General features: G+C 37.7%; 1 protein-coding gene across 1 annotated transcript in view; it reads right to left on the bottom strand.

Moving 5' to 3' along the window:
- The window catches only part of LOC140329135 (proton-coupled folate transporter-like), a gene marked incomplete in the record, with an annotated part of 117,237 nt that overhangs the window by 44,391 nt on the left and 53,911 nt on the right, over positions 1 to 18,935 (bottom strand). Inside the window, 2 exon segments of the mRNA XM_072409245.1 lie at positions 4,692 to 4,775; positions 9,638 to 9,776. Of these exon segments, the coding sequence (XP_072265346.1) occupies positions 4,692 to 4,775; positions 9,638 to 9,776 (223 nt within the window).

The raw sequence follows: 18,935 nt of genomic DNA, 5'->3' as shown, positions 1-18,935 counted from the left end.
AATTAAAGCTGAAAGTCTGCAGTTCAACTGCATCTGAGATGTTTCATTTAAAATTAATTGTGGTAATGTACAGAACTAAAATTAGAAACACGTTGTCTCTGTACAAATATTTATGGACCTAACTGTACACCTACTGACTTGCTCACACGCATTCTCAAATATTTGAATTTATTTCTAAGCTATTGTATAATTTTAGAAGCCATTTAATGAATGGATTGGTAAAATAGATTAGCTCAAGGCCAATGCTTTGCCTTTTTTTAAAAAAAATATTCAAAGTAAATAAAATCTATGCAGTTATAAATATGTTTGAAGGCTTGACAAAATACCACATAGAAAAGTATCTGCCTGAAAGCAATATCTTAAACAATATCCAGCAAGAATGGATTCACTAAATCTATTTTCTTTTTATATAAGAAAGTAAGCAAATATTTTTTACAGTATATGGGCATTACTAAAGCTTTTGACATGGTTCCACTCAGGTGGCAAATTTATATAACAAGTGCTATAGGCCTACAATATTGTTTTCATGCTCTTGTATTCAGTATTTTATCAAACCCTACATTTCTTTCATACCATAAAAGTTCAGCTTATCTTGATTCATTCAAGGTTCAGTGTTATGACCTTTATGTTTAACCTGTTTACAAACTATATAGAATTTATGATTAAAATAATAATTTCTGCGTTTTCAGATGACACACTGCTATATAGTGGAATTTGGGGAGAAAGAGTAAACAAAAAAGAGAGAAGAAGAGAGAATGGTCCTGATACAAAAAAACTAGTAAGACATGTTGCATATGCAGTGCAATTCTGGATACGGTTCACAATAAGAATGTAGACAAACTATACATTTTAGAGGCAGCTAAACTTTAAAAGGATGTGAAACAATAAGCTATGTGTAAATGTAACTAAAATAGATTTGATCTACCTCCCAAAGGGGTACTTTATAATATCTGCACCCAAATTTAGAGTAGGAAACGGTCCAAAACCATGTCTGCTTATTTTTTGTTGTTTGTGTCCTATTGCTTCTGGAGGCAACTGTAGAAATGTATACATCTTGATCATTTCAGTGACAATGGCCAACAGAAAGAGGGAGGGTAAATCTCCCCTACTGAGAACAACAATAGTAATGTCATGTAAATAAGGAACTAGGTGGAAATCAATTACTATTGTTAAGCAACTAAACAGCCAAGAATGTTCTTGGTTCAGAACAACAATTGTTCTGGTTGAGTTGTTTTCTAAATAAAGCCAATCTGCCCTGGACTGCCAAGGTTAAGCATACATAAAGAAAACTATTTGAATTCAATAAATCTTTCCCCCGATTAATTGTAATATTCTTTACCAGGCTTAATTGCATTCTGGTTTCTTTATACAAAATTTCTAACAAACTGAAATTGTGTAGATATTCCAGTATAAACTATTTTATACTATATATAAGGAATCTTGGCTTATACTTGGTTCACTAGATGGCACTGTATCTTAAACAGTTTGTAACACTTTACATGAGGACAGAGGGCTATTTACCGATGACTAACAGTAATGCAGTTTTGTTAGCATTGGCAGATGTAGTTTGTGCCTTAGGTTTATACTTGAGTTAATAAATCTTCCTTTTTTCAGGTAAAATAGGTGCCTCGATTTATATTAAGGGATATGTGACACCTTGCAGTAAAAGGTAAGCTAGTAGACAGGACTAGTGGGGTTTTGTTGTGTGGGCAAATCTGGACACCATCTTTAAACATAAATAACCATATGGGTAATAATTGCATTGTTTAAACTTACCCCTGTTGGGTTGAAGGGTTATTTGACTGAACAGAGGCAATAGTCTGATAAGCCAAATGGAATTTAGTTCATGAGACTTATGCCCACTTTGTAGAGTAACAGGTTCATAGGAATGCTGCCTGGACTTACAAACTTGTAACTAGGGTATGAGACTTGGAAGTGTTTTGTCAAAGTCAATACCATTGGTCCACCCACTAACGAACACCAGTCAATGAGAGTACTCATTGTTACCTTGACAATGGACTTACAACCCTGTTTACTGTACATTTGTTACAACCTTTACAATAATGCAGGGCAATATCCCTGAGAAGCTCTTACTTTACACAGCAATTATCCTCTGCCTGCTTTGTTAGAGGGTAATGTACTGAGCCTGTAAATACAAAAAGTATCCATTCTACATAACCTTTTGACTCTACAGTACTATTTTCATTTGGAATCTCTTAAAGGATAATGGCCTTGAAAAATTGATGGTACATATAATGATGTGTCAAAAATGTCTGCTTTGTTTAAATCCAGATATTAGATTGATGCTTGTTTGTTTGTAGGAACGTTTGAATAGTTATAGGATTAGACATATACAACACAATAAATGCATCAGAAGGAAAAAAGCAATGGGTGGAGTAACAAAGAAAGGCTTGGGAAAGACTAAGGTGGAGGAACAAGACAAGACAAAATCTAGAAACAAGAATAGGGCTGGGGAAAGAGTGTGAAAGAATGGACATTAGCTTGTTGGTAACTTAAACAGAAGTCAAAGGATGCCTGATATGTACTTGTGTACAAGAAAATTAAAATTCGTTTGAACATTAGGCTTTTGTCAGCTTTAATGGAAAAAACAGCAATATTATTTTCCTATTTGATCCTTTTTCAGTTACTCATCTGAATTAGGGATGGACTCAAAATACAATCCCTGGCTGTCTCTGATTTAATTACCTTTTATTCACAGACCCAAAACAAACAACCTGTATCTTCAATATTCAATATTCAATTCCATATATTCATAATTGTAAACCAGAAACACTCAACTCAGTTAATCAGCATGATATCCAGGGAACTAATATTCTCAAAAGGAGGTCCACAATGAAGGTCTCTGTTATTCTTTTATGACAAAGTCTATTATAGGGCTCCTCACATATCACATACAAGTGTTAAAGAAAGGGAGTAATTTCCTAATTTGTAATTTTTGTTAAAGCAGAACTAAAGTTGTTGGTGGGTAGTGAGTTTTTGTCATAATCGGCAAGAATGCTATGCAGCCCTTTAGGACATTTTCAGAGAGTGCCATCCTCACTGCCAGCTCCACGACAGATGGGCAATCCTCTTAGGCCATTTTATCTTAAAAAAAAGAGACATTGCATGCCTCTTTTGTCAATTAGTACTACTTACTGTTGACATTTTGTTTTTTGAATTTAGGTCTGCTTTAAGTAGATCAGGCAATTGTTTTTAGTTGATGTTCATCAGAAAATTAGAAATCTAGATAATAATGACAAATGGACTGTTTGATCTTCATGTGATTGAAAAAATCTGCAAGCATACATTCAGGCTAATTAAAAAAAAAATCAAATTAATTTACTTAGCACTGCTTGTAATACAATTTAATAAAAAATGTACATGGTCAGATTAACACACAAAATGTAAATAGAGATATTAACACCATATCGAAAATGGAGCCCCATTACAAACATGCGGGGTAAAAAAAAGTAGGAACAAAACACAACATTTTTCTAAACTATCCTTAAATTCTGCAGAAGATACTTAGTATGCAAAATTAAAAATTAAATTTAGGCTTATAAGGTTTAAATTAGCTCATGATGGCAATACTCATGAGAAATATTCTTTATTCCATGTTTGAGAGTTATTAAATCAATCTCTACTATTAAGGTTTTGACCTCCTAGACATATAACAATTTACTGTAAATGAGTAACAGCTCTGTATTAGTTAGGCCTTCTCGGTTAACTTTTGAATTTGATTTTTTTTAAACATGGTGATTTAGGGTAAACTAAAAAGAAAACATGTTTAAAGCATAGTTTGGTTTTCTAAAATGACTTTTTTTAATAATAATATTCGTCAAAAGTAATTTTCTTTAATCAATCAGACTTGATTAATCAACTAAATTTGAACAGACAAAATTGTAGCATGTCAAGCCCACAAAAATTGTAATATACAAACAAAATCAATCTTAGCAAATCATATAGCAAGGTTTAAAATGTAATATTCATATGGCAGTCAGTCAATTATTTTAGTGACTGATGAATTATGAAAATGCAGTTTATTAGGACTATTTTCAGTGCCTTATCTGCCATAGGGTCAAAAGGAGTAGCTGACCTGGGCCCCCTACTATGGTCTTTAAAATTAAATATTTTGCTGGACAATGCTTGACTACATATTGACAACTTCATTCCTTAAAGTACCCTGTAACTTGTTTATGAAACACACAGGCACTACCCTAGATGGTTGTCTGTAAAGACAGTGACAGTGACAGAGAAGACAGTGAGCGCAGTACTGTGAATGGGGGGGACAGGGATACCACTATGTGACTAGCTTTTACACTCCAAGGAGCGCAAATTGGGTAGGAGCTGAAAGTTGCTAAAATAGACAAAAGCAGAAGATAGAGAAGTTGTGTGGGGTGTTTGAGGTATCTAATATGAGGAAGGAACTGTTTCATAGTACTATATATTATATTCATTTAGTGGATCTTCTATAGAGGAAATGACTGTGTAATGTGCAATCAGATTGTACAGTGGGGTACAGTTTGTGTAGGGTAAATAAACAGGGGAGCTTTGCAACGTGGAGCAAAATGTGATGTGTGGTGCCACTAGAGCAGTCGTACAGTTGATATATTGGGGGCAAACAAAACAGATCTCATACAAATTGTTTTTGTAATAAGATATAGCAAAGGAAAAAAAGTAATACACATTACCTTGTTCATTTGGATGTGCTATTTTAGAGGATCCAGATCGAAGTACAGCCATCGTGTATCCACTTGGAGCATGTAATATTCCACCTAAAGAAGAAAGCAAATAAGTATTTAGTTTTGTGCTTTCCAAAGCAAAAAGTGTAGGCTGTATATTATTATTGCATCTGTTCTGGATTTTATATGAAACCTTTTAGCTCACTGTTTCACAATGTCTGTTTCGATAAATTCAGAATCCAATTAAAATGATCAGTTGCAAATGGGTTCTACAGGGAGAACAGTATTTTCAAAGTAAGAAAGGTTTTTCAAAGCATGCAATTTAAAGCATCTAGTTTTTTGTTTTTCTTAAGGTTGCCTTCTAAAGTACATTCACACATGACATTGTATCCCCCACTTTTCTACAGCCCTGCATAAATACTAGATTACATCACCAGCCTTTAACTAGGGACCTGCTTTGCGTTGGAATTTTTATTGTGGGAATTGTTTTTTTCTGGCTGCAAGGAACACTGATCGAGTGCTTGCAGATGCACCTGTGCCAGTCAATACTCTATTGTCCTTTTTCACTGGCATCACTATTTTTGCAATTTCCTTTGAATCCCCAGTTGCTGGATAGCCAGTGTCCAGGAACTAAGTGTTGTCCCCCCTGCCTTGTTTCTTTTGCTGAACATAAAGGTTACTCTGTAATCCTAATTATAAGAACTATGGGGGCTAAATAGAGTTTTGGACACAGGACTAGTGCACAGATGATAGGCAGTTGATTTCGCAGGGTGAGAAGCATCTGTATATATTATAAATATATTGTATATATTGTATAACTCATGGACTGAAAACATGCATTTATCAAATCCTATAGGGAGAGTACAACTAGGGGAAGCTGTGATGGAGAAAGATCTGCGTGGTCTACAATACAAAATGCCAAACTACAATTTCAAAAGAAAGAGATACACACAGAATAAGAGGGATGCAGAGATAGAAAGAGAAGCAGGCAGAGAGAAAGGCACACACAAAGTGAGAAAAAGAAATAGAATATCTTGCATTTGTACAAGTATTGCTATATGTACAGTATACTAGGTCAGCCAACTAACTGCATCTCTTAATATGTGTGCGTGTATACCAAATATTTGTTTGATGTGATCACCCCCCTATGCTAAGTAAAAAAATAATGTGGATAGTTGATCCAAAGAAAGTTGTTTTCTAGGTTTTTTTTTTACTTATTGGAGCAAATTGGGATTTGATTTCCTCTTGATCAAAGAGTTTAAAGTTTTGTAGAGCAAGTTTTTTTATATTTTTCTATTGGTTGATTCAATGTGATGTGTAACTATGATTTATATTTATACTGTACTTTACACATACATTGGTCTTTGAAATGATTAGTATTTAAAGCATGCACAATATTCACTCAGGAAGGTAATTATTCATTGGCTAATAAATCAGACCTCATTCTCTTTATTAACTCTCTCATCGTTTAATACACTTCAACTGCTTCACTGCAGTGGCAAATCTTCAACTTCATAGTTTGCAGTTCTAATTTAATATGCTGCACTAAACACACTTTTTATATACTTTTTTTAGAAGTTTGGCAAGTTTATTTGCATAATCCTGTTACAAGGCTCCACGTTTAGTACAGCCTATTGTTTCACCGAATGTTACTAGTTATAGCAGACGTTTGTTTTATACAAGGTCATATTTTTATTTTATTAGCCAGAATGATTATCAACTCAGCAATATTCATGATTGAGAAACTGTGATACATTGTCATAAAGCTGATGTCAGCAAAATGTTTAAGAAAAGCAGAAAGAATGATTATAGACCTAAGAAGCACTATGTTTAAAATTTACTGTCACAATTCACCCACCATTAACTATTCTTAATAAAGTAAAAAGGAGATCATAAAAATTAAACATTTGACATCATCCAACATCAGAAAACCATTATGACTTTATTGCTGTAGTATGCTACAATAAAACAGAAGAGATTACGAATTTTGGGGAAGACATACTGTCACTTTGTTGGAACTAGGTCTAGATGGTGGGTGCAAAAATTTAGTTTTAACAGGCTCCTTAAAAAAGCTAAACAAAAAAAATTAGTTTGATACTAAAGAAATTATTTACCTAAAATGTATTAAGTTAATTTTGATAATACCCAGGTTAATGTTAAGTTTGCAGTTTAACAATACCTCTTAATGACTAATTTAAATAATTAATCTTTTCACCCCAGGGTCAAAACAAAAAGTGTAATTCCCATTATCTTATGTTAACATAATCTTAATATAATTGCTCCCCTATTGCACATATGATTATTCCAAACTAGCTTATACATCCTGTTGTGACAGCGAAAAACCACCACGTGTGTCAGAGAAGCGAGTATTTCACAGATCCTGAAATATTGAATGCATGCTGCCGCTGAAAAGCAGCATTTTAATGTGCACACCGCTAAAAAGGCAAGGCAGTTTTTTTTGTTTTTTTACTTTTACCCCTGTTTAATTGTCAATAAAATCAACAGAAATTGTTAAAAAAATACCACTTCCGGGGCAGAGCCTGAAGAGCGGCCACATTTTAACAGAGCTCCTTGTAATCGGTATTTCATCCAGCCTTAATCCAAGGGACACGTTGCCCATCATCTCTCAGGATGGTGGGGGCTGTTGCAGGGAGCATCTGAGCAGCATGGGAGCTTGAAGTGAGCGGCTCTCACGCCGCACAAACACCCCAGAGCCGGTGCTGTTTTTCCAGGCTGCATGGTCAGCGGAGGCCATATTGGATGCAGAGTACACTGTTCTGGCTCTGTATACAGGCGTCTGTGTCATGTGTCTGTGTCGTGTCAAGGAAAGCTCCAGAAGTGAAACAATTGGCAGTGATATCGATTTTTGGACAGTTTGGCAGACCCCTAGAATATTCAAAGTGGGAAATCTTCTGCTAGAGAGGCGGTTTTTTACTCTCTTCTCCATCCTGCTCCAGGCATCACAGGGAATTGCTCCATCATTCATTATAGTACTCTAGCTGGTTCAACAAACTGTGCTGAACAAGTAAGTGACTGTTCCATAAACCTTTAGAAATACTGGGCAAGGGAAACAGCAGAATCTCTTCTTTCATTTTTCTATTGAACAACCTGGAGACCATATAGACTGTTGCTTGAAGGTGTTGTATATGATTTTGTTTTGTCCTCTTTATCAGTATTTTAAATTGTACTAAAGCTGCAAGTCCATCATTGGTGGCCTTATTTTGATATACATAACACCCTACTTATATTGCTATGGACAAATTCGTTGGGAGACATTCCTCCTCCATGGGCAAGCACACCAACAAACAAAAAGTCAAACCTCCACCTAAGGCTGATTCCCCTTCCCCTCCATCTCCTTCTTTATTACAATCTACACGCTCCATGAAGCATTCAGAGAGGGAAGGTAAGGGCATGGAGTCATTGCCTGCACTGATTCATCAATGATAGTCCCTGAAGTATTCAAGATTCTGCTTCCATATTTTGATAAAAAACTTGATTCCTTGCAAAAATCCATTGAGGGTGCTCTAGCAAATATTTCCTCCAACACACAACATATTGTTGAGCTGGAACAGAGAGTGAGTGACCTGGAAGCCACATCTTCTGGAATCTAACAAAATTGCTGCACAAGGCACCATACTTACCTCTGTGGAAACAAAATGAGAGGATTTGGAAAATTGCAATAGAAGATATAACTTGCGTTTTATAGGAATTCAAGAACCCTATAAAGGCCATAACCTAGTTCATTTTCTTACTACTCCCCTGATGATGGCATTGAATTTGCCTCCTGGCACAACTCACAGTATTGAGAGAGCTCATCGGATAGGACCAAAATGTCATAAAAAGAACCAAGGTGCACGTCCTATGATCGCCTGTGATGTGAATACCCGGCACCGTCCTGTGATGTGAATACCCTGCAAGAGGGTATTAATGCATCTTAAAAAATGTTCCCCTTCTGTAGTATTTCTTCAGGAGACTTATTGGAAAGTTGGTCAGGCTGAGAGCACCATTAATTGGTGATGTAATCCATACGGTTTAAAAACTGAAACACAAGGGGTGGCGATATTACTCAATAAAAACTTACCTTATAAAATTATTTCCACTGAACTGGATCCTGGGAGCAGATACTTATTTGTATTGGTAAAGTTTTCGGGCGTCACTTATACGCTTTGCTCAGTATATGCTCCAAACAATAATTCCCCGGCTTTTTTAACTGATCTCCGCCAAAAGATTTTGACAAATTATTACCCTAACCTTATATTGGCTGATGATTTGAATACAATTGTTGATCCATCAATGGATCTGTCAAAATTAACAAATTTACAGCCTGATCCTGCTACATCTGAATTAAAACGCCTTTTTTTGCAAACTCCCTTAGTAGATTTATGGCGTTTCCTTCACTCAAATGAAAAATATTATATCTGTTATTCCAAAGCACATTCTACATTTTCTAGAATCGATTATGTATTGGCGGTGGAAGGTCTGCTCCCGAGGATACAGGATATTTCTATTGGTAACTTTATCCTTTCGAATCATGCCCCTAATACTCCAATTACAATTGCAACAGTCTTTTAAAAAAACTTTTCAATGGAGATTTCCGGCTTACTTGGCTAAATCTTCCTCTTTTCAGGCCTATCTCCAATCCCACTGGGAAGATGGAATGAATGATAATTTACATCATTGGGACACCCCACCTTTGCTGTCCTGACATGCACAGCTCTCCCCCTGAACAGGATTTCCTTAAACCAGGCAATATGGCTGTTCTAACACTATTGTACTGTAAAATATAGGGCGGATTATTTTTTTTTCCCACACAAATGAAAATACTTTAGGACAAAGGTGTGTAGGATAAATATATGGGCAATAAGGAGTTGGCATATGTTTTCCTTGTATGCTATACTAGACTTTTTAATTTGAAAAAAATGAAAATACTGAATGTTAAATATACTTGTTCATACTTAGGAATACCATCCATTTCGTTGTTGAAAAAGCCAACAGTAGAAAAGAAACAGTTCTCATGATCACGCCAACTCTTGCAAGCTTTGTTTCCTCTACATGTTTCAAAAGCCAGTGGAAAGTAAAAAGTAGACATAGCCCCTGTGAAAAAAAAAATAAGCTAGGTGAATAAAACTCCAAATATATATTTTCTAAAATCAAACACACTGTAGAATCCACCCCTACCCAGGTTCAACTGATCCCCCAAATTCTGTTGATTCAGTTCAGCCTTTCCAGGGCCCAAAGCACTACTATTGAAACATCAGGTACATGGGACCCTGGTCAAGTGCCAAATTCTAAGTGCTTCTGGAATTTATTTAGAGAATTTAACCAGAAATTGGATTAGGATTGTTACTGCCACCTCAGGCCTATAGAATGAATCCTCATCCTGAAAGCTCCTGGACTCCAACACAACCTCTGTCTACTACCTGAACTGAGATTTTCACCAAGCCATTTATGCTGCCTTTCTGACTTTTTAATTAATGCAATCCTACACCTGGAACTTTTGCTACAACACCTACTATAACTGCAGCTCACATGGACTTCTGTTTCCATACTGCTTAGTATGCTCCTGTGATTTACCAATATCTGTTACAATGTGTTATTTTCCCTGTATTCTGCTGGTCCTCTTCCCTCCAAAGTATTAACCTCAGTATGCCTGCTCCATCATCCATCTGCTTTCTTTGTCTATACTACTGCTGCACCTTTTTCTCTACAGCTTCTTGCTGGTGACATCTCACACAACACAACCCCTCCTATAACTTTTCTCTTTCTCACTTCCCACTTCTTCACCAGGATACACCCTCATCCTAACCCTATTCCCATTCACCCAACTCACAAATTCTTATACCTTTTCTCTTTCAGTCTATGGAATGCCAGATACATGATGCAACAAGCTAACCGCTATTCACAACCTTCTCCTATCTGAATCTATGAACTTTCTGGTACTCAATGAAACCTGTCTTTTACCCCCTGACTCTGCTGCTGCTCTCCTATAGAGGGCTGCACTTTACACATAGCCCCAGACTTGGCAATGAAGCTATTGGTGGTGTGGGTCATTTCAACCCCCCTCTCTCTCATTTTCACCTCATGTGAAGTTCTTTCCATCCATCATTTCCATCCCCAACCCCTTAAAAGTTGCTTTTGTCTACTGCCCCCCTGGCCTATTCTCCCAATTTTCGGACAATTATGCTCTTTATCACCCCTTCCTCTGGACTTACACAACATAAACTGCCCTAACACACTTCTCTGGACATACATTAGACCTTGAAAACTCTACATTTCCCCTTTCTGACCACAGCCTCTTTAATTCTTACCCTCTTTGCTACCAGGTCAAGGCAGAGAGTTATCTGTAACCTCAACCACAACCTTTTCTCTAACTATCTTACATCCCTAACCCCCACTTTTCTAAATTTACATCTCCTAATTAAGCTGCCACTCAATTTAACAACACTTTTTTGGCTCCTGATAAAGTTGCCCCAGCCTTCTTGCACTACACTCGTCCTTCTAACCCCAGACCTTGGCACAGCAGTCACACCAAATGTCTACAAAAGACTATGCGTGCTGCACAGCCTAGGTAGAGGAAATCTGGCATTTGTGCAGACTTCAAGCCAAAGCTAGGCTAGAACACCTAACACTGCACTCACTGTCACCAAGTAAAATGTCATATCCTCTCAGGCTTTCAACTCACAATGCCTCTTTTTAACAATTCACTCCACCTTTAAAGATAAATTAATTAAAATCTGACATGATGTCTGACCATGCCACTCCAACCTTATCCACCCCTTCCACCTGTAAATCATCACTAACCTTCTTCAGCCTTGTTTCATTGGATAAAGTCTCCTCTCTTTATAACTATTCTCTCCTTCTCCTAGATATTTCCTGTTTTTATTACCGTTATGAACCCCTTATAATCCAAATCATGAACTCCACTGGTATCCGTGACACTGCTCTTTCTTCCTATCTGTTTCTTTTTCCTCCTCTCCCACCCTCCTCCCTGTTAGTGTTCCCCAAGGGTCAGTCCTTGAACCAGTTTCTTTGTTTATTCCATGTACACCTCCTCGCTCCGCAGTTTCATATCCTTCTTTGGTTTACAGTACGATCTACAGATCACACAAATCTATCAGTCCACTCCTGACTTGTTTCCCTAAGTCCCGGATAAGGTTTCATGCTGTGTGTCAGCCTTCTTGTGGATGGCTGACAGATCTCTGAAACTCAACCTGGAAAAAAAAGAACGTATCTTCCCGCCCTCACATTTCAAATCTCCTCCTCACATATTTATACCTGTTAAAAACACTGTTATCCAGCCCTCCCTTCAGGTGCGTGGAGCCTGATGCATCAAGCTAAATCGGAAGCTTGAAGAGTGCATGTATTCGCCATCTGGAATTCAGAGCCTTAAAATTAATTAATCAACCAAATCCGAGGCACTGGCGTACTCATGCCGAAGCCATAAACTGAAGCGATCACACCGATGGATACGCGCAGCCCCGGCGGTTTCACACTGGCGAGCTTGTATTAAACTCACTGTTCCCCTAAAAAAACATTCTTTCTAATGGCACATATATTACCCTTAGCCCTAAAAAAAAAGTTTGTGCTGTTTAAATGTTTAAAACATCTATATGCACTAAGAAATAAGCATATTTTAAAATGACTTATTTCTTTCCTGTTAGGCAAGAGTTAACTGAGTTCAGCTCCTCTACATAGGTGCCTATCTAATCGCTTACAAGGCCTGATCGGAGGAGCCGCCTGGGGGTAAATATTGCGACATTCCGCAAGCTCAACCTCGGCTTTGCCATCGAACTAGATTTTCCCACAAAAGTCACAAGCACACACACGTTCTTGTTTGCTTTTATAGATAAATATGTTTTTATATATATGTATATGTGTGTATATAAATATATATGTATGTATATATAAATATACATATATAAAAACATTTCCGCAGGCTAAACCTCGGCTTTGCCACCGGACTATATTTTCCTACAAAAGTCACAAGCACACACATGAGCTTGGCAATCAATGTGGTTTGATGTTGTGCTTGGCAACCTGGACCTCCTTCCATCACCATCAGGTGTGTTAGAATGAGTATGCAACTCAGCTGGACAACTAATTCACAACCAGTTTGGACAGCAAGGAGATGTGCACAGAACAGGGAACAGGTGTGCGCTAATCAATTGCTATCACCTCACCATTGAGTTTAACATCTACTCCTGAATCGCGCAGCTGAAAATTAATCACCTTAATTGGCGTATTCGAGATCTTTGCAGGAAACTGGCAGTCCAGTTCACTAGAACTGAGGCCCAACTTGCGCTAATAGAGCTTGCTGACCAGCGCGTACATACGCGCGTCGAGTGTACACGCATTTTATTGACAGAATACTTTCCTGTATTGGAACAAGACAAGGGTGCCCACTGTCCCCTCTTATCTATATCTTGCTACTGAAACCATTGCTCAGAGCAATCAGATCTAACCCTGACATCACAGGCCTGTAGAGTGGGGTCAGGTCACATAAGATTTGCATTTTTTCCAATAATCTCATGTTCACAGTCACTAAACCCCATTGTGTCCCTATGTCCCTACCAAACTTGATGAAGGAACTGGATATCTATGGTTATCTATCTATTTTAAAATTATTTATGCTAAATCGGAGGCAATGAATGTATCTCTACCAATAGTGCTACTCAGGCACTATTAGAACTACTAGAGCAGTTCTACTCATTTACGTGGACCCCCAAGGGTCTACAATATTTGGGAATACGCTTAGCTAGATATATCCCCAGTATATTCCCATTGCATTTTGCTTCTTACACTTCCCCAAGTAGCACTTTCAAATATGTCATCACACAATAGTATGAGTGTAAAAAAATATGTGAACAAACTTTTGTGACCTGATAAAAATTTAATTCTAGTTTGACTTTAGAGAAATCAAATATTTTAGAAAAGTAATATAGGCATGTTATAATACTTGTATTAGGGAACATTTAGTGATTTCACTTGTGTGTGTAAGTCAAAATACATTTAAATGTATACAAATACATATGCATTTTCATTAGTACTATTTTAACTGGACTGGTGTGTGTGTGTGTACAAATTTTGAGGGCTCGTAGGCCAGCATGGTCTCCATGATTACAGGAGTGTGATAACAGAGAAATGTTTACCTTATAATATATTGCCAAATACAATGTAAGTCAGTTAGACGGATCCAGAAGTGGTCATTTCGGAAATACATCTGGTGTGGGTGGAAGAAGAAGATCTCTTTCTTGTGGGTTAAGAATGCACCAGGTGTCCAGCAGTTGGTGCCTGAGCATACACTGCTTAAGTTTTTTCCATCCTCTGGGTACCCCTCTTGGGGGCGTCCCTGGAGGAATCTGCAGTTGCCTAAAATTAGGTCTCCCTCCAACAACAGTCCCTCCTTGAACTCTTTCAAGTGTTCCAAAGTGGTCCTTAGGAACACATCTTGATTTGTGGGTGAGCATGTATATCATGGCAAAAGTAAAAGTTACCATGGTTTCCTCAAGTAGGCCTTTAACTCAACAAGGTATCTACCCTCCCCATCTTTAAATATCACATGCAATCGCCAGGGCAAGGTATTAGAAAGAAGAATCGCAACTTCTCTAAAGTGAGTTTTCTGTAGAAATGCTACCTGTGCCTTCATGCAATGTAACCTAGCCAGGAGAGCTGTTAATTTTTCTGGTGAATTTAGATCCAGGACATTCAAAGTTACCACCTATACCAGCTCCATTTAGGAGTCCTGGGGAGACCTGGAGAGGGTGTCGGTAGGGGGCACAGAGGGAAGTAGGGATGTGGGGAATACTCAGGCCCACAAGGACTAAAGGAAAAGAGAAATAGGGGGCGTGCCTCCAAAATGAAAACCCTGACTGGGGAACGTGGAAAGCCCATATAGGGGCTTCCACCCTAGCTGCAGCATGATATCTGGTGGAATAATTACAGATCAGGCATCTAAAGTACCAACTCTGAAAATAACCTGTTAGCAATGCCCACCAAATCCAGGAACTGGCTTACATAAAACCCCAATAGTGTTAGGGTGAAAGATACACCTGATCTATGGCCACCATCAGTAGCCTGAAAATGTAAGTTATCACTTATCCACCATCAGTGAGGATTCTTCAAAGGCGTAGTGAGTTGCCATATGTCCTATCTACTGTGATTGGAACCTGCCATGAGTGACAACGGGTTCCCTGCTGCCTCTCTTTCCCATCCCTGCAGCCTGTATACACATACACTTTGAATACACAAAGCCAGTTCTGATGCTGAAAGCTGTGACTCCTCGCTTCCTATCCAGTCATCAGTTAAGCCACCAAATCCTAAACCAGATAGTCTAAAATTTTCTGGATCACCAGATTTTCCCAGGATAGTCTATCTTTTGAAGTCTTTAACAAAGTAGACCCAATATTTCCATTACAATGTTGGGCGATGCTTTTTTGTCCGGCGATCCCGTGCTGTGTGCCATCGTAGTGTCAAACACTGTTTATTCTGTGCAGCAAGGAGAACTAAGAGATAGCAGCAGCCCCTGCTTCCATTTAGCCGTGCAGCCTGATGTATTTTATCGGCATCCCAAGCACATATTGTGAGGGTGTGAACAGCTGAAGGGGATTTTAGAGACAGATTAGTTCCTAACTCTATCCTGCAGTGAATGGCTGCCAAGACTTTATAACCTTCATCTTATTGTTGCTGAACTTTCATGTTTCTGACCCTGTGAGTTTATGCTGCCTGGCTGACATTTTGCCTGTGATAATAAATCTTCTTGTGTCTTTCCCTTCTGTACCTTGTCTGGTGGACAGATCACATGTGTATGACCTCTTGCTCTATATTCTGGATTTGCCTCATTGGTAATTTTGGTACTGATTTATCCGTGGACTCCTTTGTCACACCTTCCCCATACACCTTTCCTTGCGTCCTGGGGGCAACTGTGTGCTGGGAAATGGAACCAGTCTCCCCAGGCTAAGTGGTGACTTGCTAAAGGTGAAGAGTGTGGTGTTAGATTGGGGGAAGGGGGTCTGGTGAGTACTGTTGCTGGACAAGGGCAATACATATAGCTTATCATTTTTTTTTAATATAATTTATTAACTTTAACAATAAAGCCTTGTCCTATTTTTACACATATTTTAACCCTTTCAGGGAATGAGTAAGGGATTTTATGTACCCCTGTACTCATTCCCCAGGGTGGGGTGGTTTTCCTCCAATTAGCCTGCATTTTAATTTTTTAAACGTTGCAAGCAATGTTTAAGATGAAGCTCATAAACGTGCCTGAAGGAAACATCCTGGTGTAGATTAGCCCATTGGAATGCATGGGTTTTTCAAACATGGGATTTAAAAGCTTTAGGTTAAACGCTGGGGAAACAGTTCATGTAGACTAAGCCTAAGGGTGTTTTTTTATTGTATTTATTTTTTTTAAAAACATTCTACAGTTTGTTTTATTGATTTTTAACCTCTCTAGCAGTTAATTTCTTTCTGGCTTTATATGTCTAAAAGTGGTACATTGTTTTTCATGAAAATATATTAACAATAAATTGAATAAATAAAAATTAAAAATCTATATATTTAAAAAAAAAGATTTTTTTTAAATTTAAAATAAAAAAAATACATATTATACTCATACTATTATATATACTGTAAAAAAATGTTGTTGAAAACAATGTACTGATTTTATACATATAAATCCAATGTATTGCATTCAATACAGTTATTTTGTAATGAAAGCAATACAAGTAGATTTTGAATCTCCCTCCCCGTCTTGCTCGCAACATACACACGCACCAACATCACCGGGATTTCCCCGGTGACTCATCGAGTGCAGAAGCTGGCCAGAGGAAGAAGAAAGAAGACGGAGATCGAGCCGATTGATGGCGCGTGATGCCGGTGGTTTAGGTAAGCTCTGTATTTACTTACCTTCCATAGGTTTACATACCCCGAGTGTGACTCAGGGTTACTGCTTTTAGCAACTTTTTTCAACCACGAGTCACACTCAGGGTTACCTCTAGGGAGGTTAATAAATACATAACAGACATAATAGCATATTACAAACTTTTGTGGCTGTCAGAAGGCTGCAATCTACCATACAATCTAAGCAACCCTTTTATCCCCTGTAATTATTAATAGTATTAATATTAATAATAATAACCAACAGGATTTATATAGGGTCAATATATTACGCAGCGCTGTACATTCAATAGGGATTGTCACCAAACCTAGTTTTGCAATCTGAGAAGAATTCCAGAATTCTATTTGTTGTGGTCACATCATCAAAAAAGAATATAGGTATTTCCTTTTATCTCACTTTAATATTCACTCTGAATACCAATTACATGCAAGTAAACAAAAAAAAAAATCTTGCACAAGAGAGGATGGTTAATAGAGTTTCACCTCATTTATTATAAAATATCATGTACAGAAACTATATAAGTAATTTTGCTAACTGAACAGTCTAAACTCCTTTAGTAAATTAACTTCATTGCACATGTAACAAACAATGTCTTATGCTAACTTTAGGATTTATAAGTAGTGGGATATCACTGTATCACATTGAGATAAAAAAAATCATAAGAGATTTATCTTTCCATCACTAAATGTAGTCAGCCTAAGGTTGCTTTTGTATAACATATTCAAAATCTCTCAGATAAAGATAATAGAACAACTTTCTGAAGCAGCTATTAAATCTGCAAAAAGTCAAAACAACAAGGTGTTATATACTTAATTTTTAGTATTAAAGGCAATTACCAGAACAGGAACATAACCAATCCAATTTCCTGAGAGCAAAAAATATTGAAATAAGTTCCTGAGTAAGGTATTGATTTTAATGAAACTCTCTTTATTACTGTCTTCCTACCAAGTAAAACAAATTCACTGTCAAGTCGAATAGAGTGTAAAATTTTAAGGACAAGAAAGGCCTTACTTGTAATGTTTACGTGGACAGCCCAGTACAGCACAACAGCTCCTTCATTAAAGATCATTTCTAGCACCAAATTTACAAATATGTTAAAACAAATGAAAATTGTTCACACATTAGGGGGCAAGCAATCCGTGTAATAAAATTATTTGCCAATCCAAATAATCAGGTGAATTTTGAATATAAATAATGCTTTTAAAGCAACAGACAGCTGATGTTAGGAAATGCTCATCTGTCCGGCTACTCTGTGCTGTGCACCATTGTGGTAATAAACACTGTCTGTTCTGTCCAGCAATGTCAATTGCGGCAGCCAGGAGAACTTGGAATACCAGCAGCCCTTGCTTCCCTCTAGATGTGCAGCCTGATGGATTTTTGGCATCCCCAGCATCCCTTGTTAGGCTGTGCACAGCTGAAGGGGGATTCTAGAGGCTGATCAGCTCCTGTTTCAGTCCTGCACTGCTATTGACTGCTGGGACTTTATAGCCTCTCTGCTCTCAGTCATCAGTGCTTGTTGTAGTGTTATCTGGGCTAATTTGTGCTGGAGATGTATCATCTGATTTACTGTTGCTACCCTTGCCTTTTTCTGACATTGCCAGTTTATGCTGCCTGGACTGACCTTTGCCAGTGACCTCGACTCTGCTTGTGTTTTGTCTTTGTGTACTTCGTTTGGTGGACAGATATTCTGTGTATGACCTTTGCTCTGTATTCTGGACTTGGCACTGTTGGAATTTTGGTACTGCTATCTGTGGGTTCCTGGCTTGCTGCCAGCCCATTTCCAGACACCATCCCTTGTGTATTAAGTCCAAGGGGCAATTGAGTGCTGGGATACGCAACCAGTCTCCCGAGGCTGAGTGGGGGCTTACTAAAGGTGAGGACTGCGGTGTTAGATTTGGGGACTGGTGCTGACCAGAGCCTTATAGGTGGATTTTAATTATAAAGTAATGCTTTTAAAGCATCTGGATCTAAGAAAGTAAGATTAAGCATAAATGAGCACCTAAAACAGGTGGATTATAAATATAAAGTAATACTTTTAAAGCAACAGGAGATAAAACATAAATGAGCACTTAAGACAGTTTGAATTGCAAACTACAGCCAACCCATATTAATGATTGTTCCTGATGAATGGATTTGGGATTTGAGCAGTGAAGCACACCGCTTCCGCATATTATGTCAAAAACACATAATTTTCAGCAATCACTTCTTCCCTCAGCTCTATGCAACACAGCTGTGGCCAGGATGTGCACATGCACAATCATGTTGCTACACTGATGTGTTTCTAACTAGGCTCAATATATATAAAAAAAAAAAAAAAGCTTTCTGTTAACGCTTTCCTGTACTGCCAAATATTGATACTG

The sequence above is a fragment of the Pyxicephalus adspersus genome, chromosome 4 (genome assembly GCF_032062135.1).
Source record: "Pyxicephalus adspersus chromosome 4, UCB_Pads_2.0, whole genome shotgun sequence".
NCBI lineage: Eukaryota > Metazoa > Chordata > Amphibia > Anura > Pyxicephalidae > Pyxicephalus > Pyxicephalus adspersus.
The sequence above is the reverse complement of the archived record's forward strand: the minus strand, read 5'-3'. Positions and strand labels throughout refer to the sequence as shown.